Here is a 19,814-nt window from a genome sequence, read left to right on the forward strand (position 1 = left end):
GACAGCCGGATCGCACAAACGTCTGGGCGGAGCCGCTCGGTTGCAGCGCCTCGAGACGACATTCGCCTCCGCCCATCCGGCCCGTTGTCTTGCTGACTGTCGCCGAGTCCAGGCACCAGGTTTTCTCCTGCTTTCCGTGGAAGCCAGGCCTTCAGCTTTGTTTTTTACTCTCCCCGTATCGAGCGACACCCCCGGCCGCCGCATCTCACTCGCCCTCCCGGATCGCTACTGGGTTTAGTCATCATGCCGATCGAGAATGGAAACACGCAGCCAACAGCACTGACAACTCAGTTCCCGGCCAAGTGGTAGCGGACCCTGCGCCGCCGGCCGATCCGGAAACACCCACGGCCCACGCAGGTTCCTGCAAGGTTCACGTGTTTGGACCAACCATTAACAGATGTCGCTCAGTCACCTGAGTCAACTTGGCCCCTCAGCCCAGTCATTCCCGGGTTCTCTCTGTGCCGGAGGACCACGCGCTCCGAGAAACCTGGATGCGAACCGGTAGGAACAGGTATCCATATCCAAGGGGGCTATGTATGGTGTCCATCGTGGCGGGGTCTTTCAGCCCGTTCTGCTGCCAAAGCTGTGCCAGGCCTCGAGGATGTGTGAGACCCAGCTCCTCGGTTCCTGCCCGTCCCGGCAACCGCTGCCAGGTTCTTGCATTCCCGTGCCGCATGTCACGCGCCAGGCAGCGGACAACTTCGGACGGACAGGGCGGTTCACCGAAATGTCGCAACCCGTGCTATTCCGGGCTCATCACAAATGCCTTTCGCTCTGTCAGCGACATGCTATCTCACTTTCGCCAGAGCTCATCACCGGTGAGAGTTCTTGTTCTTTCAAGAAACTGCCGTAACTGGCACCATCCCCAATCATCACGGAGTACGCCGACGACCGCTTACTGTGGTTGACCGGGGCGCATCTCGCCTCTTGCACGGCCTGGGCCAAAGGAAGCGGCGTTGAACCTGCCAAGCGCTCGGGACCTGGTGCGGTCCCGCGCGGAAGCATTGCCGAACATCAAGGCCTTCACAGGGGGAGAGTCCCCGGAGAGGAAGCGCGGGCCCAACCTTAGTGTCCGTCCGTCACATCTGTTTCCTGGCTGCCGGTATCGCCGATGTGACCGTGCCCTAGCGCTTTGTGACTTGTTTGAGCCTATTTTCAGGGCATCACTGTCGTGGCACACACCCCCTCGGGAGGAAGAGGGGTGGATGTGAGGGTGGTACAATAGGGTTTGCGAGCCCGTCTGCTGGGCTGCGCTTGCGGCTCTTGTTTGCCACTCACGCGATGCCTGTGCGATGCGAGATGTGATGAAAGGCGGCTGCCTTGGGAACCATTGCCGGGCGCCGCCACGTGCGGTCCAGCATCTTTGAAACCACAGGGCTGGATGCCCCCCCCCCGCGTTCGCTGGCTCGTTGGGCCCCTCTTGGGTCCGACCTCTGACTGCCGCTAAGGTTCAATGTTAGCTTGAATACCTTTCCTACGGAATCGCGGCGGGACCGTTGCGTGCTTGGCGTGTGGAGGAGGCCGGCTCGGGTTCCTGGGACAGCTCGACACGAGCCCGCATCGAGCTTAGGGCTGTTCCAAGCTGCCATTCAAGCCTCGGAATAGCCTCGTCTATCAGCGCTGCTGCGAGGCGTGTCAGCTTCTAAGCTTACCCAACCAATCCCCTTGGTCTACCAAAAGCGCAACAAACCTATCTCGGCGCGCAGTTTGAGATCTTGCCCACCACGCGTTACTCATGTGGTTTTCGGACCGAACTGTTGTGTAACAGTTCTCCTCGCCGTCCCCAAGACGCCCTCCTGGTTGAAACGGCCGCCTGGGATTTCATCCGCGCCGCTTGGGAACGTCAAGGCTGCGGTTGAGCTGTCAGAAGCAGCTGAAAAGCAGCGATTGGGCCGTTCGTTCAGTTGCTGTTGTCTTGTTGCAGTTCCTCAAAGCCGTTGACGTCGATCAGCCCAGGCCACTGAACTGGCTGATCGCCACGATAACAAAGCGCACCTTTCTATCTTCAACAAGGAGTTGCTTCCCTGGCCGCACTGCTCACTCATCGACAGCTGGAGAGGAGAGAATGCGCGGTCAGCTACGCAGGCCGAACCGGGTTCCCGTTTCAACAGACGCAGGTTGCCGTGAGAGGTGGTTTGCAGCCCATCTCAAAGTTGCTGTAGGACCGTGCCCACCAACGCGCATTCGCTGCCAACCACCAAGGGTACCTGTAGGCATGCGGTGTGGGGTTCAAAAGGGATAGGGAAGTCGAGGGATTGGTGTTGCATTCTGTGATGGTGCCGCTGCATACTGCGGTAAGGCAGGCTGGCGGCCAGCAGAGACGGGGTGGTTTGCGCTGGTCGGTTATAAAGCGAGAGCTCTAAGCTGAGAACCCCGCCGAAGCTAGAATTGGTCTCACCTTGAAAGACTTTTCTAGACAGCGAAGGTGAGTGTTACGGAGCGTGCTGACAGCAAGTAATGGAGAGCAGGCTGAAGATGCTGGACGGGAGGATGGCGGAGTTTGGCTTCCTCGCTACCATTAATACCTCCATGGTACCTAACCAACCGAGAGTCCACCAATTCTGGATCTGAAACTGGCGGTGAGGTGGTAGCGCAACTAACTGCTGTTCAAACCCTGTGGCTCTGAGACATCAGGTAGTACTGAAGAGGTATGCGCAGAAGAGAACCAGCAAGTGGACTTTCAGTACGGTATGTACTGCGTATCTTGTTTTCCGCCCCTGGTATCTCCACCATATGGCACACCATTCTTGGTTTCTTTTTCTGCATACCGTATCTTTGGCACACATCGACCTGCACAGTACGGAGTCACCCAAGGACCTGAGTGGCTGTTGACGCTTCCCACTCACGAGAAAAAGAACACCAGCCACAGCTGGTGTAAGTCATCGCCACAGGCTATGCTACTCCACACAGTGCGAAGTTACTGTGCGCACAAAGCGTAACTGTGTTGCAGAGCTTGGGCCGCTCGCAGCAATTTCCCACCACTGGGTTGGGGGTTTCTGTGGTTCCTGAATGAGCCTCTTTTCCAACTGGAGCTCTATTCCCCTTCACGCCCGACGAGAGAGAGCCGCCCTTTTTGACCCTGTGGCCTTGATGATGGCCAGTGTTTGCGGTTGACAAACTCCAAGTCACTCATTGACCCCCCAGTCCAACCTTCTTCACTTCTTTGGCCCTCTTTGGTCTCTTGGGAACCGGCGTCGCGTTGGCCCAGTCGGTGCGTGTGCAAGTCTCGTTGTCTTGTTTGCTGGGTTCCGCATCGGTTCGATTTTCGAGCTCCACCGCCAAACTGCCCAGGCTCAAGGAACCCCCCAGCTTTCTGGTGTCAGCCAGCCAAGCAAGAGAAGAGAGACGGGAGGGCTGCTGCAATTGTTGTGGAGCCCCTCCTTGGTCGCCCTTTCACGATGCCGAGTAAGTGAACCGTTTGTATCTTGCATGCTCTCTTGCCCATCCAAGTCTTCTTTCTGTCGCTGCCCCGCCGGTCCCGCCCTCCGCTGCTGCAACTGCGACTGTCGCGACACGCACACGTGGGCCCCGACCTAGAGTGTTCGCACCCTTTCAACTTCGCGTGACAAAAAGCCATCCGAACGTTTTTTTGTTGTTGCGCTGCCCGCTGAGCCAGTCTGTCTTAAGCTGGCGCGACACCTTTGGCTGCACCTCCCCAAACCACATATATCCCACCGTTCCCCCTCCGTTGTCAAAAAGCCTTCCTTGCGCCAACCGCCGTGTGCATGCTACCACACTACATGGACTGTGGGCGACGCTTGCCTTGGATGTGACCGGTCGTGTGGAGGAACTGGCGATTGCGTGTGTTGCGCTTTGGAGCTCAGAGAGGCTGCGTGGGCGCTTGGTGCTCGCTGGATCTGGACTCGCTGCGCCGTCGTTAGGCACCTGCTGGAGCGATTGACACTGACGCGGACATGGAAGACCTCTTCGCCGACCCTTTCATCTACAACCAGGCCGTGTACGTCGCTCCTCTGTCCCCACCGCACCGCCTCCTCTGGCTCGCCGCCGGACCGCTGACCTCATGCTCCCAGGGCCCATCCCCTGAGCGAGATCGAAGACTGCGCGATCGCCGTCGATGCGACATACTATCTTCAGCTCCATCTCGATGTCCTGCCCAACAACGAACCGCTCCTCCCGGCTCTTGGCGGCCTGACGGGGATCCAGGGGCGCATTGAGAGCGAGTTGGACCAGTGGAAGGCCAACAATGTCACCCCGTTCTTCATCTTTGATGGCCAGTCCATGACCGGCCAGGACGACGCGGCCGTGAGACTCGGTCGACGGAACAATGCCAAGACGGACATATCCTGGGACCTCTACTTCAATGGCCGTGCCGATGAGGCCGTGACGGCTTTTGGTCAGAGCACTAGTACGTGGGCTACTCCTTAGCGACCCTTCTCGGGGACGGCCAGCTGACTTTGCCGAGGTGCCTTTCCGACCCGAGCTCTCTATCCGCTGCTCCAGTCGATTCTGAAGCAGCGGGGCCTCCACTTCCTGGTCCCCCCCTTCAGCGCCGCTGCCCAGGTGAGCTGGCCCCCTGCCCCTTCCCAGTGCTGACGAGGCTTCTGACCCCGAACAGATGGCATATTTTGAGTTATGCGATTCGGACCAGTGCGCCGGCATCATGGGGTCCTCGGAGCTTCTGCTGTACCCCATCCGGGACTGCGTCATCCGGACCATTGACTGGGATGCCAAGATGGTGTATGCGGTTTCCAAGAAGCACATACTGAAGACGTTGAATGTCAGCGAGTCCCTCTTTGTCGATGCCTTTCTGATGACGGGGACATCCTTCCTGGTGCCGTTCCCGCCCTTGGAGGACCAGACCATCATCAAGACGCAACCATGCACGGTGGCCGACGCAGTTAATATGCTGCGCACTGCCGAGAAATCGGTGACCCTGGTCTGCACCAGCTTCCACGACATCCTGAAGAGCCAAGACCCCAATTGGCTCGACAAGTACCGCAAGGCCCGCATGGCAGTCGACCACTTCATCTACATTGCCGAGAATGGGGAGGTCAAGGTCCACGACTACGAGCACCTGACCAAGGATAACCACGAATATCTCGGCCTGCAGCTGCCCTCAGAATTGTTCCACTACCTCAACACCGGCCTGATCGGACCCCGCGTTCTCAGCTGGATCACCCATGGCCAGTTGCAGGTCCTCCCGACGCTTGATGGAGTCGCCTCGGACGAGTACAAGAAACTGATCACAACCCAATCGGTTCGCATCAAAGAGGCTGCCCTGAGCCTGGTTATCCCTCGTCTCAACCGCGGAATCGGATATAAGAATATCAGCATGAAGGTTTGGTACGACCGCAACTTCTCCTACACCGTCTGGGACCGCCACGAAGCCAAGGCCAATTTCGCCCCCCAAGTTGCCAGCTGGAACATGCAGGAGTCGGCGGTCACGACCCATTTTCCGCACTTCGCCCATGGCTCAATCATATCCGAGGTGATGGCGCTGAAGAACCCGGAGTTCGTTGCCGCGACTCGCTCAAGCCCCAAGGAGAAGATGAGGGGCGTCGAGTCGGCGGCCTTCCTCAAGTCAATCTGCTTGTGGAGGTTCCTGCACATTCGGGGCTATGTTGATGACCAACACGAGCTCAACAAATGGGGATCTGCATTGGCCGCTGCGCTCTCCTCTATCGAACCGACTGTCACCAAGAACCCCAACTTCCCACATCTCTACGAGTCCGTTCTTGTGGCGTTCGAGCTCATACGGTTCGAGCTCCTCAACGCCCGGAATAAGCACGAAGAGCTCCGCGGCCTCCCGTTGAACGGCTCCGAGGACGACCAGGCGAGCCTGCTCCTGATCAGCAGATGCGCGAGCCTGCTGAAGTTGAGACACCAAGCGAACGGATACACGGGCCCACTGAGCAAGAATTTGCTGGCCTTCCGCTCGCTCGTGTCCGAGGTGCGGTCGGCTGACCGCGACCTTGTCGAGGCGATTCTCGCCTCCATGTTTATGTACGCCCAGGCGAAACGGAACCGCGACGACGGTTGGGAGCTGAGCCACCAGTATGTTTCTTGCGCCCACGTAGATCCTCTGACCTTCACTGCCGTGCTAACATGGCCCATAGACTTCCCTTCCTCTACGATCCGGATGTGGCGCTCGGAATTGCCGTTAAGACGTATTTCGACGACCTCCTTCCGAACGATCCCGACAAGCAGAAGAAGCTGGAGATTTTCCCGGGCACCTATGTTCCGTATGCCGAGGCGTTTGCTGAAGACCTGGACATTGCCTGCAGCTTCTTTGAGGCTCTCTACGCTGGCGTCAAGACCCTGGATTCCAAGGAGATGCCTGCTGTCGACCGCATCACCTGGGACAAGGCGGCCAAGTACCTCGCATCCAGGCGGTAGACGGGTGGCCATGGCCTAGACCAACCCCGCAGGGGCGGAGGTTATGGATTATCGTGATGCTGGAATGCTGGAATGCTGAAAGCTGGAAGTGTCTGGGCGTCGCAGTCCAGGGGCACATTCTTGTGCCCCCAGAAGTGTAGTAGTGCGAGGGGTCGAGAGACCTCCCAGCTTAGCCCATGACAAATCAAGTCAATAAACTCAAAAGGTCTACACAGTTTCTTGTAATGAGTGTGTTGTCCAAAGGAAGACACCCATTCGTATCACAGCATAGAGAATGACAAGAAACCAAACTGCCAACGCGAAGAAATTACCCCCTTTTGTACAGCTTGCCTTAGGACGACAACAGAAATTATGACATGGTCAGCGCCGACACTGGCAACATCGGATATCTTGCGCCCTGTCTTCCGTCCCACTACCGCCATCCCTACACAATAACTCCTCGCCACTCAGTTCCCTCCCTTTCTATTTAAACAGACGATAATGCTCGGTACCTGTCCCCTTTGCCTCTCACCACGAATTGGGCAAAAAACGCCCGTCAGTTTGTTTTGCCGTGTTTAATGCCAGCTGGACCGTTTCTCGCGCTCCCCCCCATCTCATCTCATCCAGTCTGTTGCCCATCCCGCACTCCCGCACTCCTGCGCCACCGCCCCGCGATCCAACCTACACACCCACGCGCGAACGACAACTTGTTTCTGCAAGGACCCTTATCGTCTCGTCGTGCAAAGCACCGCGAGCTGGGTTTGGCGGAACCCGTCGAGACACGTGGGGCGTTATGCGCCGCCCACGAGGATGTTGTTCAGGGGCACGTGAACTGGAAGAAGAAGAAAAGGCATATCAGTTAGTGGTGCTGTTATTGTTCTTTTTGTTGTTGTTGTTGTCTCTCATGGCTCGCTCGAGTTTCGGTTCACGCTCAGCGGGCAGCATGTTCAGGGGGTGAGGGTAGGTGGTTTGGGCGAGGGGCCGGGGCAACAGCACGAGGGGAAGAGGCGTACTCAGCTTGACGAAGTACCCGACTGCGCCCATGACTGGTGTTGGGGGAGATGGGGTTAGCGCTTTCTTTCTTTCAAGAGGAGTCGGGGGGCGGGGGAATGGGAAGAGGCAAAGGCCGTACTCAGGAAGCCGACGCCAACGGCCTGGGAGATCTTGATGAATTCGCGGCGGTCGGCTGGTGAAGGGGTGAGTTGGGTTAGTTTGGTGATTACTGTCTCGTCGTGCTTGTCTCGGGTTCTTGGAGGAAGGCGTACGCTTCTGCGCGCGGTTGATGAACTGGATGCCGTCCTTGAGGAACTCGCGCGGCACGTCGAGGATCTCTTGCACCTGGTCGGCCATTTGTGCGTGTGAGGGAAAGGTATTAGGTGGGTGGAATTAAAAGGTAGTATCGCAGGAAGAATTGGCTACGGGCTCGTGCAAGAGGTCGTCGTCGCCGTCCAAGAATGCAGAGCACAGCAAAGGGTTGCGAAGCTTCCAGGTCGAGTGCGTCGCGTAAATTGGAGAGCTGTCAAGTCGCTTCCATTCGGGCTAGCCTCGCCCAATGTGCCACATCGCCTCAATGAACCCATGCCTTCCAAGGGTTCAGTGGTGGCTCGAGCATTGGCTCAGGGGCTGATCTGGAGGCGAAGAGTGGGTCCGTCCACGGGCGCTGGCCGCTGGGGACCACGCACTTTGTGCCTAACCTTTCGGGCGGCAAGGTGTCAATCTCAGCAAAGCCTCACTGCGCCGACTTGACCACCGAGGTCAGCTTGGCATACAAGCCATCCGCGCTCCAACTTTTATAGGGCAGACACTTACGCTACTTTCAACAGTTGGAACCCAAGTCCATTCAAAGCTTACAGCATGCCCGGAGTTCATTTTGGGCCTACAGATGAGGCCTTCCCAGCACCAACTTTGAGCGCGATCTCAAAATGCGAACCCTCTCAAGATGCAGGCTTTGACGCACCGGGCCGGGAGCACATGACCGGCCGCAGCCAAATGGCCAGCAGTGGCCGATCTGACCACCGCTGCACTGAGACATGCAACCCTTCCGAATGCATCTGCACGCAGTCAACAGCACAAAAAGGCCTCACACCCGCCATACCGAGGAGTGGTGAAATCCAGTCCGCTCCGAGCTGGTCCGTGACCAATTTTTGCAGGTGACATATACGACCTTGTTCGGTCGGCACAGATGGCCTCGTCCGTCCGATGGGCGGATGCATGCAGGGTGAGGGTTGCCCTGCCAGACGAGCATCGAAGGGTCACCGCAGCGGCCGGCCTCCGACGGGGGCGGTTCGAGGCCAGCATAATGATACCGCTCTTAAACTTTTCGGTTCTTTCCGTCAGAGCAGTTGGGAGCCAACGTTATTCCGGCGTTGTTCATAACGATGCCGCCGGCAGGACCAGGTCCTCAACAATTTGCATGCTCGCAGGGGCGGAGGGTCCCCTTCCAGAGAAGGTCCCCACCGCCGCGAGACGTGCAATTGGTGGTGGTGCGCATGCAAGCTGCAACACATCTCAGCGGCCAATGGCCAACGGTCCTGTCTTGCCGGACCCAGGGCTTTGCGTCTCGGTCCATGGCTGGCCGAGCCGTCTTGCAGAGGCCGCGCCATCAGCGGCGAATTCCTTGCAGCCAGTGGCTCTGGATGGTTGGATCGTGGATGCTGCGTCAATGGCTGCGTCACACGCTTTGCTTGAAAAGCCATGGAACTCCCCCTTCTCGAGATCCCGGCTTGTTCCTTCCTGCATACCTCTCCGCGTCTAGATTCCTCCCGCCACCACAAAGGCCATTGTCTGCCGGGAGGCCGCAAAGTCTGGCTACCCTTTCTATTGGCGACTCAAGAGTCAAAGCAGGCCTTTCTTTGGCCCAGCATTGAAAACACAGCCGCCTGATGCTCGATTGGCCAGCGCTGTCCGGCCTGCCGCGCGCCTGATTCCCTGACCGCGTGGGGGCTGCCCCACATTTTAAGCTCGGCCAAGGTGAGTGGAAACGGTCTCCGAGAGAGCTTCTCAACCACCAAGTTGCTTCTCGACTGGGCAACTCGAGACCAGAACCGCGCAACACAAGCCGCCGAGTGCTCAAGTGAGCCCGGCTTGCGGCGGCTCCCTCTGTTTTCTGGATCTTTGATGGAGGCATGGCCCCGTGAGCTATGTATTCTCGTGCCGGCCCAGCGGCGGTCATATTACGAGCAGTGGGCCCATTGTCGGGTCAAGGTTCGAGATGAGGTCTTTGTCCTTTGTCTAGCGGAGTTCATAAGACCACCCTGCTGGACGATCGGCCGCGGCCTCCGCCTCAGAGGCTTGCAAGTTGCCCTCATCCCCCCAACCCAACGTCGATCCTTGCTTTCCCTACTGTGGTACGCTCGCGGACACCTGGAGTGTCTCACGTTATCATTTCCATTATTTCCCTTTGTGTCATTGCGCCTTTGGGTGACCCTCATTTTATTTCGGCTGATCGCCGTTACCGAGCACCTCCGGCTGTGTTGGCAGCATCGGAAGCCGACTCCACGGCTGTTGCTGGCGGAACCCCCCGTCTTTTTGTCCGAAACTATAAACAGGCCATTGGGGAGCCTCGAGCGGTCCGCTCACTAAAACCCCCTTCAATATGCGCAGACCGAGGTTTCGGAGGTCTTCCTCCAGATTCAGCATAACCGAGTACACGCTGCACATCCCTCCGAGCCCGACGCAAATGTCGCTCCGGCGCAGGGACACAGGGTTCCCGGAGCCGTTCTGTGGCAGTAAGTTTGGTGGCCAGGACAGATCGTTAACCCGGCGGCTGACGATTCCCCAGGCCGGAACACCTCGCTCCCACACCCCGAAGCCAACCTGAGCCCCGATGCGTGCATCACCGAGGACGACGTCAACCCGGCGCGAGCCCTCCTCAGACACCGGATGACATTTATGGCCCGGCAAGAACTCCGTAACGGCTCGTCCGGTTCGCACTATCGAAACGTCAGCACGTCGTCGTCGTCAGAGAATGGAGGCCTCACCGGGGAGCTTCCCACACCAGATGCGTTGATGTCGCCCAAGGACGCCGACAGTATTGAATCTTCGTCGGACAGGACCAGCAGCCGGGACCCGGACTCGCCGCCACAGCACGGAAGTGAATTTGGCCACCGCAGGGTTGAATCGCGAGACTCACTGGGGAGCCCTGGGGGTCGGCGACGCAGCGGCAGCCTCCTCAGCAGACTGATCCACAAACACAGGTAGGCGGCTTGCAGCCGTCATCGCAAACAGCACGGGTACATCTTTACACGTGGGCTTCCGAGAACCGATTTTGGGGAATCTCGCGGAGAGTCGGGATCTTTCACTTTTACAGCATACTAATCATAGCGAGGAGTAATGGCTTTTGTTGCATTTTCGTGGCATGGAAGGGAAAATTTAGGACCCGGTTGAGTCTCCGAGTCTGGCGTTTGAAGGGTGGGAGCATAAGTTGATTCCTCGGGAGGAGGTTATACGCCCGTCGTTCGTTACTGGTTCCGGTTTAGTTGTCGCGCGGCAACGCTCCGAGTTCCACAGGATGGCACGGAGCGGACACAGCTTGGCCAACGCAGGCCAGATTCCATCAGTAGGCAGCCTACATTACCATCATTAGGGATGTTGTTAATGCAAAGAAAGATATCTCATGCCAGGCACCTCTATTGAGAGGTTCGTCATCTCCGAGTCCCGCACTCGCCCTGCGTGTTTCGGTTGCTGGCACCGCCGTTGTCACGGCTTGCTACTAAGTACACTTCGCTCTCGTTCGTGTCAAGAAATAAACGGCTGCGCCATGTCGCTCAAACCGGCGACTGAGTATGTGAAGCTGGGAATGCATGATGCCACGTCCAGGACGCAAGGACTCTGCCGGTTCTATCCACCACCCTCCTTCGTCTTCCGGTACCAGAGTAACTAAGCATCATCGAGACCGATGTGCCAGCAAGAAAATCCATTGAACATCCACCACCGATGTCGCCGTCCATGACCACCACCACCATTGGTACCCCGCTCCCCTTCCCACCACCCCCGGCCACCCCCCCCAGCCGAACCATCCGATCCCATCCGCCAGGCCGCCCGCTCAGCTGCCCCGGTACGTGGTATACCCAAACGGCGCCAGCAGCAGCGGCACGTGGTACCGCTCGCCCGCCCGCACCGTGAACACCACCTGCACCTCCGGGTAGAACGTCTTGTCCGGCCCGCCGAAGTACCCCGCGCTGTCGAACCGCAGCATCCACGTGCTGCTGGTACTACTACTACATGTACTCCCACCACCACCGCCGCCGCCGCCGCCGCCGCCACCGGTACTTTGTGCAGCTTCTTCGGCTGCGGGTGCGCCTTCCGCCCTACCGCTACTGCTGCCACTGTTGCTGTTGGTGGTGCTGCTAGTGGTGGTGGTTGTGGTGTTGGTGGCCGCCAGCCCGCCGAGCACGTCCTCCAGCGTGTAGACGGGCACCTCGCCCGAGGAGGTGGCGGACGAGTAGGGCAGCCAGGCGCGGACGCGGCCGTCGTCGTCGGTCTGCGACTCGAAGACGACGTTGTTGTTGGGCGGGAGCACGGTGGTGGTGGTGGTCGTCGTGGTGGTGGAGAGGAGCTCCAGCTTGACGCGCATGCCGCGGGCCGGCTGGCCCAGCGTGGTGTCGAGCACGTGGCAGGTGATGCGGTCTTTGGTGTCGGTTTCCTGGGCGGGTGCGGGCGGCATGGTTGGCGAGTGGGTGCCTATGTTTCCAGGCAGGCGGGTAGTTGGTTTTTTTTTGAGTTCTTCTTTTCTGTTGTTCTTGGTTTCCTTCTTTCTCTTGCTTTGTGAGAAAGGTATGGGTTAGCGATAATGACAGACTCGGCAGTCGGCTCGCCCTGCGATGCGGGGGAGGCGGGGAACGGAGAGAGGTCCGAGGGAAAGGTAACCCTGATATAGAAAGGCAGGTACCTCGGTAGGCTCGAAAACAGCAGCAGCTGAATGCTAGGAAAAGATTGACTCACTTACCAGCCAGTGAGCTTGCAGCGCCTTGTTGTCACGTTCACTTCTCCGCTGGTGGTAGCTGCGCTTCTGTTGCTGATGCTGATGCTGGCGTGGGGTAGTGGGGTTGCTGGGACTTGGGAGGGAGAGGCAGGAGGGGGCGGGAGGCCGCAGCGAGGATGAGGATTAACCATTCAGCCTTGAGGAACAAGCGACAGCAACTCCTAGTCCGCCCAGCAACCTGTCCGTTGACAGTTCCAATTAGTTAATCGAAGCATCGCTCGTCTCTCAACCTTACATAGACTCGAATTTTCTTATCAAGAACCACCTGGCGGGCCGTGGCTTACCATTAGTGTCCGACGAACAGTTTCGGGATTATGAGGATCGAGTTGGTGCAGGTTATACACATTGCACTTGCGAGGGCAAAGTAGAGAGCCAATCCATCTAACTGCCTCTACGCAGTACTCGGCCTCCTGGCCGCACCATCAGTATTTCCTCTGGGACAACATTCTCCTCCCCGGCCTCCCGGATATGGGACCGCAACAGAAAACACCTTCCATCAGTCTCTTGTGAACACTGATGCCTTCTCCCAGGGCGAGAACAGCGACGGAATCCCATTTCGTGTTTCCGATTTAGCGAGTTTGCCTCTTGACAATCAATGTCTTTTAGCGCTTTTGGAAAAAAGTGATGATGACGACCCCCCGTCTGCCCCGTCGTCACCCCTGGATGTCAGCGTTAGGTATTTAGGTGCCAAGAGTGTGCGGAGTTCCACTAAGACCTGCTAAAGCAACCCCTGTCGAGCCCCCCCACCAATGCTCACCAGCACCTCAGTGACGCTCCAGACCACGGACCATCCGAACGCGCGCTGGAAGCGACTTTGGTACGGAGGCTCCGAGCTCGGACTCTTCGAAAACCCAAACCACCTCGACGTTTTTGCCTTTACCTACCCCGCTCACCTAGCTACCCTATTATTGCCAAGAAAAATTTTCAAGGCCCTACAGAAAACAAACCTTCCTTACCTTCTTCGCCAATTACACTGCTCCACAGTGGTCAGGTCGACCGCAGTGCAGTGGTCGGGTCGACCGTAGTACAGTGGTCGGGTCGACCGTAGTGCAGTGGTCGAGTCGATCGCGGTACAGTGGTCAGGTCGACCGCAGTGCAGTGGTCGGGTCGAATGCGGTGCAGTGGTCGGGTCGACCGTAGTGCAGTGGTTGGGTCGATCGCGGTACAGTGGTCGAGTCGAGGGAAGTAGGTACAGTGATTGAACTGACTGCAGTGCAGTGGTCGGGTCGAGGGCAGTGCAGTGGTTGAGCCTGCCTGTGGCTTGCGTGCCTGTGGCTTGCGTGCCTGTGGCTTGCATGCCTGTGGCTTGCGTGCCTGTGGCTTGTGTGCCTGTGGCTTGCGTGCCTGTGGCTTGTGTGCCTGTGGCTATGGCACGTAAGCCACAGGCAAACCTGACCACTGCACCGCGGTCGACCCGACCACTGCACCGCGGTCGACCCGACCACTGCATTGCCCTCGACCCGACCACTGCACCGCGGTCGACCCGACCACTGCATTGCCCTCGACCCGACTACTGCACTGTGGTCAATTCAATCACTGCATTGCCCTCGAACCGACTACTGTACGGAAGTATTGTGCCCACTGTGGAGTCGGTAAGGTACCAAGAAGGTAGGGAAGGCTTGTTTTCTGTACAGGTTAGAAAAATTTTTAAGAGGGGGCGGGGCAGGTGGGTAGGCGGGGTAGGTAAAGGCGAGAAAGTCGGTTGTGGTTTGGGTTTTCGAAGAGTCCGAGCTCGGAGCCTCCGTACTTTGGGTTTCGAATTGTTTCCAGAGGTCCGTCTCGCACAAGCTGACAACTGTTCCTCCACGTATACGCGTATACGCGCTAGGTGTTGCACACGGTGACGTATTTCAAGAGCGCGACAAACGACTTTTACTTTTGCGCAACCGGCGAAGGTTATAAGGCTCGAAGGCTCGCGCCGTTCATCAAGCCATCTCGACCCCGCTACGCCCCTCCAGACGCTTCATCGCACCGCCAGAGCCCAGCCTAAGACACCACCGTCACCGTCACACGCCGCGACAATGTCGGCCGCGCTGGTCAACGTCGACGACGGCGACGCCATGGAGCCGACGCTGCAGTCGATCCTCGACCAGCGCTCGCTGCGGTGGATTTTTGTCGGCGGCAAGGGCGGCGTGGGCAAGACGACGACATCCTGCAGCTTGGCCATCCAGCTGGCCAAGGTACGCCGCTCCGTGCTGCTCATCTCCACCGACCCGGCCCACAACCTCAGCGATGCCTTCAGCCAGAAGTTCGGCAAGGAGGCCCGCCTTGTCGACGGCTTCGACAACCTGAGCGCCATGGAGATCGACCCCAACAGCAGCCTCCAGGACCTGCTGGCCGGCCAGGCCGACGGTGACGCCGGGGCGGACATGGGGGGCATCGGGGGCATGATGCAGGACCTCGCCTTTGCGGTGCGTTACCTACCTTACTCGACGGTTGGCTTCAGTTGGGATGGAATATGCGCGTGCTGACAGGTGGGCGGGACTCCACCCGCAGATTCCCGGCATCGACGAGGCCATGTCCTTCGCCGAGGTGCTCAAACAAGTCAAGTCGCTCTCATACGAAACCATCATCTTCGACACGGCGCCGACAGGCCACACGCTGCGCTTCCTGCAGTTCCCCTCCGTGCTCGAGAAGGCCCTCGCCAAGGTCTCGCAGTTGTCCACGCAGTATGGCCCGCTGCTCAACGGCTTGCTCGGCGCCAACAACGCGCTGCCCAACGGGCAGAACCTGAGCGAGGTGATGGAGAAGCTCGAGACGCTGCGGGCGACCATCTCGGAGGTGAACGCGCAGTTCAAGGACGAGCGGCTGACCACCTTCGTGTGCGTGTGCATCCCCGAGTTTCTGTCGCTGTACGAGACGGAGCGCATGATCCAGGAGCTGGCCAACTACGGTATCGACACCCACAGCATCGTCGTCAACCAGCTGCTCTTCCCCAAGCCCGGCTCCGACTGCGAGCAGTGCACCGCCCGCCGCCGCATGCAGAAGAAGTACCTCGACCAGATCGAGGAGCTGTACGACGAGTTCAACGTCGTCAAGATGCCGCTGCTGGTCGAGGAGGTCAGGGGGAAGGAGAGACTGGAGCGCTTCAGCGAGATGTTGGTCAAGCCGTTCGTCCCGCCTTCATAGCCCGGGTTCTATATGCAGGAGTTAGAAGGCGACGTAGAATATAGATGGCGGAACCTGGAAGTGCAGCTGCCCGTCTGTGCGTGCGCCGAGTCGCTGTCTGACGATACTCACTTACATCGACAACCTTGGTAGTCGCTTTCAAGCCTACTTCGTATGACACCAGCGATGGAACTCGGACCATGCACACCGCCAGGTGAGAAGTACAAGACCTAGGAGTCCCGCATGCAGGATAGTGATGAAACAACCACCTCTCCCCCCCACCCACTCTCATTACAGTTTCCTGCCTGTCACGCAAGTCATGATGAATCTTGAAAAATGATCAATGTCAATTCCCTGCCTCCGCCAGTTACGAACGAGGCTAGCTTATTTATAACCCGAATTACTTGATACACCAAAAGAGTATAACGAGCCAGCCACGCCTGGCTCTGTGCCCAAGAGTCTCTGCCACCCCACCTCCCCCGTAGTGACGGTAAACATGCTCGTCCCCGTAAAGACTTCACCCTCCCCCTCCCCCAACCCTTACCCCCTCCATTTCCCCAAACATCCGGTATCTTTTCTTTCCGTCATGGCTGGACCTGGCCAGCTCACCCAAAAAAAGAAAGCAAAACAAATAAAAAAGGAACTGGTCCTACCATCCCCCATCCAAACGCCAACGCCAGGAATGCAAGAGAAGCCTCCCCTCCAGGTAATTCTCCGTGTCCCACCCCCGATGGCTGCCTCCCCAACTGGTGGAACAGGAAAAAGGAAGAAACAAAAAAAAAAAAAAAAAAAAAAAAATGCGGCTCCCATGGACCACTGAGGCGCCCGGTCCGGAAGCGGTCATGACAGGCCCCGTCGTCTATACCACGCCATATGGCTCCCTCAGCCCCAGATGAAACAGTGCAGTAAGCCCGAGCATCGATCGTTTGGACACGTCCGTGGCAGTCGTCTGCTCACGGTGGGCGAGTACGTTGAGTATGTACGTGGGAGATGGTGTGATGGTCTTGGCGAAATAAATCCCAAAACAGATCCGAGAACAGAGCAGAGCGCGGGGGGTGGGTGGTCGTCTGATCGGTCCCGGCCGGTCGTCAAAAGGAACAACAAGCTCGCGACAACAAGGCCCCGGCTCGGCTGCCTTCTCGCTCTCTCTCTGTGTGTGTGTCTGTCTGTCTCACAGCTCCCTGTAATCGCTGGGCCGGATGCGGCGCTGCCGGTTCTGGTGCCGGTGCGGGTTGACCGGCTTGCGGAAGTAGGCGCTGTCCTCGTCGGCGGGCTGGTGCGCGAAGCTCTTGTGCTGCTGCTGTTGTTGCTGTTGGAAATTCTGTGCGCCGCCGTAGCCGCCCATGCCCATGCCCATGCCCATTCCCATACCCATTCCCATTCCCATTCCCATGCCGTTCATGCGCCCGCCACCACCTCCATTCATGCCGCCCATGTTTCCGCCTGGCCCGCCCCATCCGTTGTTGCCGTTGGGGCTGTTCATGCCGCCGAAGCCGCCGGCCATGCCCATCATGGGGTTCATCATGGGATTCAGCATGCCCATGTTCATGTTGGGCATGCCGCCCATGGCGCCGAAGCCGCCGTCCATCATGGCCGCGCCAGGGTACCACATCATGGGCATGCTGCCCATCCCGGCCATGCCTGCTGCCATGGTCGGCATGCTGCCCATCATCGAGTTCATCATGTTCTGCTGTTGCGCTTCCTGCGCCTGCTGCATCGCTTTCGGTGCTTTAGGGATCTTGGGGTTCTCCAAAGGGTCCTCGGCCGGACGTTTCTTCGACACTTGAGTCTGCTCTCCCGGGGCGGGCGTCGACGCGGCGGTTTGCGGGGTAGAAGTAGTTGCCGGTGCCGCTGCCGGGGCAGGTGATGGTGATTTTGACTTTGTCTTTGTCGGCTCGATCTTGTTGCTCTCGGCAGCGTCGTCACCGTCGGCGTCTTCTGTCGTCTTCGATGCCGATGGACTCCCTGATCCTTCCTTGGCTTTACCGTCCTTCTCGGCAAGGAACGCCTTGATTTTCTCGACGGCCTCCTCGTCCGTCTTCAAATCGTCGATCAGGACGCCCTCGGTCTTGCAGCCCGGACAGACGAAGTCGCTCTCAATGAGAGCATTAGTGATGCAATCATTGCAATACGTCTTCTCGCAACAGGGAGTCTTCATTGGCTCTATGAACATTTTTTTGTCGACGGGACACTCCAAGCCTCGCTCCCGGACTTCCTTGTCCTCCTCGGCAGCGGCCTTTTGCGCGGCAGGGTTCGCCTTGGCCTTGGCCTGGAACTGCTCCCAGGACGCCTTGTCGGGCTCAGCAATCACGAACTCTCCGTCCGCATTGACCATGATGCCAGATGGCGCCTTTGAGTCATCGCCGTCGGCGTTGTGACCGAGCGCTGTCGCCTTGTCCACCGTCTTGAGGAACGACCTGGGGATGCCGGTCGTCCTCTTGACGCGTGGGCGATTGTCGTATTCGGGGTTGTCGTTGGTCGGGCAGAGCTGGATCCAGTGGCCCTTCTCGCCGCAGCGGTAGCAAATGTAGCCCTGGGGAGGATCATGGTCGGGGACATTGGCTGGTTTTTTAGGGCCTCCCTTCGCAACGTATTGTTGCCTGCGGCATGTTAGTGTTCGATGTTAGGGAAAAGGGGCATAGGGGAAACGTACGTGGCCATCTCTTCCTCGCGAGAAGTGAAGTTTTCGGTCTGTGCCTGGAAGACCGCCGCCATCTTCTCCTCTTCGGTCATTGCGCTGCTTAGTTGTGCCAGCGTGTTAGACTGGGGCTTCGCGATCGGCTTGGCGATCTGTTCCCGCCGCGACGAGTTCTTCGCATGAATAGGCATCTTGCCGGAGACATAGCGCGCCGCACCCCCTCTGCCGGGGATCTTCGGTGGCATGCGGCGGGCGATGACCGTGGTCGAACGGGGAATGATTGTTGTATCATCGTCGTAGACTGCGCCACGGTCAGTACTCCACGAACTGATGCCTATTTGTAAGAGCCGAAAACCACATACCTTCTTTCATGCCCTCGTCAGCGCAGATCACGAGGTCGAAGTCGGTTCCATCGCCGAGACCGCTTCGCAATATGATTTCACGCTTCAACTCAAACACAGAGATGCCCGTGCCATCGAACTCCACGCGCGTGGGTTCCTTCTGCGACTTGAATTTGAAGAAGACCGAGGAAGCCATGGTGGATGGCGTCGAGCTTGCGCTTCACAGTGGTCTTGCTGAAAGGCGCTGGGTGGTTGACAGATGCCAACGAAGACAAGGCGCCCGAAGCGGACGCTGCGAGTGGGATTAGGTGTTTCGAAGCCTATCTTGCAGGTGAAAGGGGGAAGCAGGTGATGTGCTGTTTGGCTGTCTCTCTGCTCTTCGGGATCTTCCTAGGCAAAAGAGAACTTGCTCGATGCTTCTTCAACCTCAGCAGTTGGATTGTAATCAATTCTGATTTTTTTTTCTTCCTTTCGAGAGGGAACAGAAAGCGCTCTTTGAATGGATGTTAAGGTAGGCAAGAATAGAAAGAAAAGTACAAAGGCCCTTGCGAACTCTTGGCTGGCTGACTATTGAGAACTGGGTGAATAACGGAATGGCAATTGACCCCGTCCTGAATAGCACCACCTCCACGGCCAGCAATTCAGAAACACCTTGTTAGTAGACAGGCGTCGAGAATCTGAGTCCTTTTGCAGCGGGCAAAAAAACAGTGGCAAAGAACCCGGCGATGGCTTTTTGCGATGGACTTGGACGGATCAGAATCACGTCCCGGCGCCTCGAAGCGTGCGTGTTTCGGATGTCGGCCGCGCTCCTCTTTGTCCTCGGCCGCGGTGGCGCAAAACGACAGCGAGTGAAACGGCTTGTCGCCAAGGACAAGGTGTGCTCGTTCTGGCGCGTTCAACACACTGGGCACCGAAGTCGCGGGGAGGTGGATTGCCAGAAGTCGTTGTGGAAGAGGGAAAAGAGGAAGGTTGGGAAATGAAGGTTGCAGGTGCGAAGTTGAAGGGGGGCTTGGCTTGCGGTGCCTGCGCCAACAAGTAATCAGCAGGTCCGGGTGACTAAGCAGCTCGTTATACTCCGTATACGGAGTAGTTAACAATTACTCCGTAATTGAACCTAATTTCTCAGGCTCAGAGAACCACGCGGAAGACCCGGCCCCACAGTTCTTGTGGTTATTGCAATCCGGCAGCGACTTGATCGGCCATCGTGACTGCCACTTTTAACGGAAACCAGAGTATCAATTATGGAGAGAAATGCGCAGTAGTAATAGAAGTAGATATCAAAACTCTTAAGGGAGTTTGAAGCAAGCTTGCTAATTCTTGTATCAACTTCAGCATTTCATGGTTACTTATTGAATGGTGCTGTTACGGCATGATGTCTCTACATTAACCACGTGACGATGACGCTCGG

The 19,814-nt window shown here is 57.8% G+C and overlaps 7 protein-coding genes across 7 annotated transcripts; 2 read left to right on the top strand and 5 right to left on the bottom strand.

The window, feature by feature from the left end:
• Window positions 1-4,591: 4,591 nt before the first annotated feature.
• Window positions 4,592-4,918, bottom strand: THITE_2042769 (uncharacterized protein; the record flags this gene model as incomplete). Its single annotated transcript, XM_003649662.1, has 1 exon — window positions 4,592-4,918. A coding segment is annotated over one exon (327 nt), but the record flags the coding sequence as incomplete, so codon positions are not given.
• A 1,727-nt stretch (window positions 4,919-6,645) lies between these two features.
• On the bottom strand, window positions 6,646-7,724 carry THITE_2108525 (uncharacterized protein). The gene is made up of 4 exons (XM_003649663.1): window positions 7,602-7,724; window positions 7,469-7,522; window positions 7,350-7,382; window positions 6,646-7,168 (listed from the first exon to the last, which is right to left on the bottom strand). Exons 1-4 carry the CDS (start codon window positions 7,684-7,686, stop codon window positions 7,128-7,130), a joined length of 213 nt encoding a protein of 70 aa, XP_003649711.1. The 5' UTR covers window positions 7,687-7,724; the 3' UTR covers window positions 6,646-7,127.
• A 2,207-nt stretch (window positions 7,725-9,931) lies between these two features.
• THITE_2125897 (uncharacterized protein) lies at window positions 9,932-10,536 on the top strand (the record flags this gene model as incomplete). The annotated part of the gene is made up of 2 exons (XM_003649664.1): window positions 9,932-10,064; window positions 10,118-10,536. 2 exons carry the CDS (start codon window positions 9,932-9,934, stop codon window positions 10,534-10,536), a joined length of 552 nt encoding a protein of 183 aa, XP_003649712.1.
• An 802-nt stretch (window positions 10,537-11,338) lies between these two features.
• Window positions 11,339-12,575, bottom strand: THITE_2108534 (uncharacterized protein). The gene is made up of 2 exons (XM_003649665.1): window positions 12,284-12,575; window positions 11,339-12,098 (listed from the first exon to the last, which is right to left on the bottom strand). Exon 2 carries the CDS (start codon window positions 11,999-12,001, stop codon window positions 11,381-11,383), a length of 621 nt encoding a protein of 206 aa, XP_003649713.1. The 5' UTR covers window positions 12,002-12,098; window positions 12,284-12,575; the 3' UTR covers window positions 11,339-11,380.
• Window positions 12,576-13,229: 654 nt separating this feature from the next.
• THITE_2108535 (uncharacterized protein) lies at window positions 13,230-13,629 on the bottom strand. Its single transcript, XM_003649666.1, has one exon. It carries the CDS (start codon window positions 13,614-13,616, stop codon window positions 13,272-13,274), a length of 345 nt encoding a protein of 114 aa, XP_003649714.1. The 5' UTR covers window positions 13,617-13,629; the 3' UTR covers window positions 13,230-13,271.
• A 350-nt stretch (window positions 13,630-13,979) lies between these two features.
• THITE_2108537 (uncharacterized protein) lies at window positions 13,980-15,686 on the top strand. The gene is made up of 2 exons (XM_003649667.1): window positions 13,980-14,730; window positions 14,816-15,686. Exons 1-2 carry the CDS (start codon window positions 14,341-14,343, stop codon window positions 15,446-15,448), a joined length of 1,023 nt encoding a protein of 340 aa, XP_003649715.1. The 5' UTR covers window positions 13,980-14,340; the 3' UTR covers window positions 15,449-15,686.
• Window positions 15,687-16,376: 690 nt separating this feature from the next.
• Window positions 16,377-18,824, bottom strand: THITE_2108539 (uncharacterized protein). Its single transcript, XM_003649668.1, has 3 exons — window positions 18,428-18,824; window positions 18,081-18,366; window positions 16,377-18,027 (listed from the first exon to the last, which is right to left on the bottom strand). The coding sequence occupies exons 1-3, from the start codon at window positions 18,600-18,602 to the stop codon at window positions 16,599-16,601; spliced, it is 1,890 nt and encodes a 629-aa protein (XP_003649716.1). The 5' UTR covers window positions 18,603-18,824; the 3' UTR covers window positions 16,377-16,598.
• Between the last annotated feature and the right edge of the window lie 990 nt (window positions 18,825-19,814).

This window comes from Thermothielavioides terrestris, chromosome 1, assembly GCF_000226115.1.
Source record: "Thermothielavioides terrestris NRRL 8126 chromosome 1, complete sequence".
In the NCBI taxonomy this organism is placed as follows: Eukaryota; Fungi; Ascomycota; class Sordariomycetes; order Sordariales; family Chaetomiaceae; genus Thermothielavioides; species Thermothielavioides terrestris.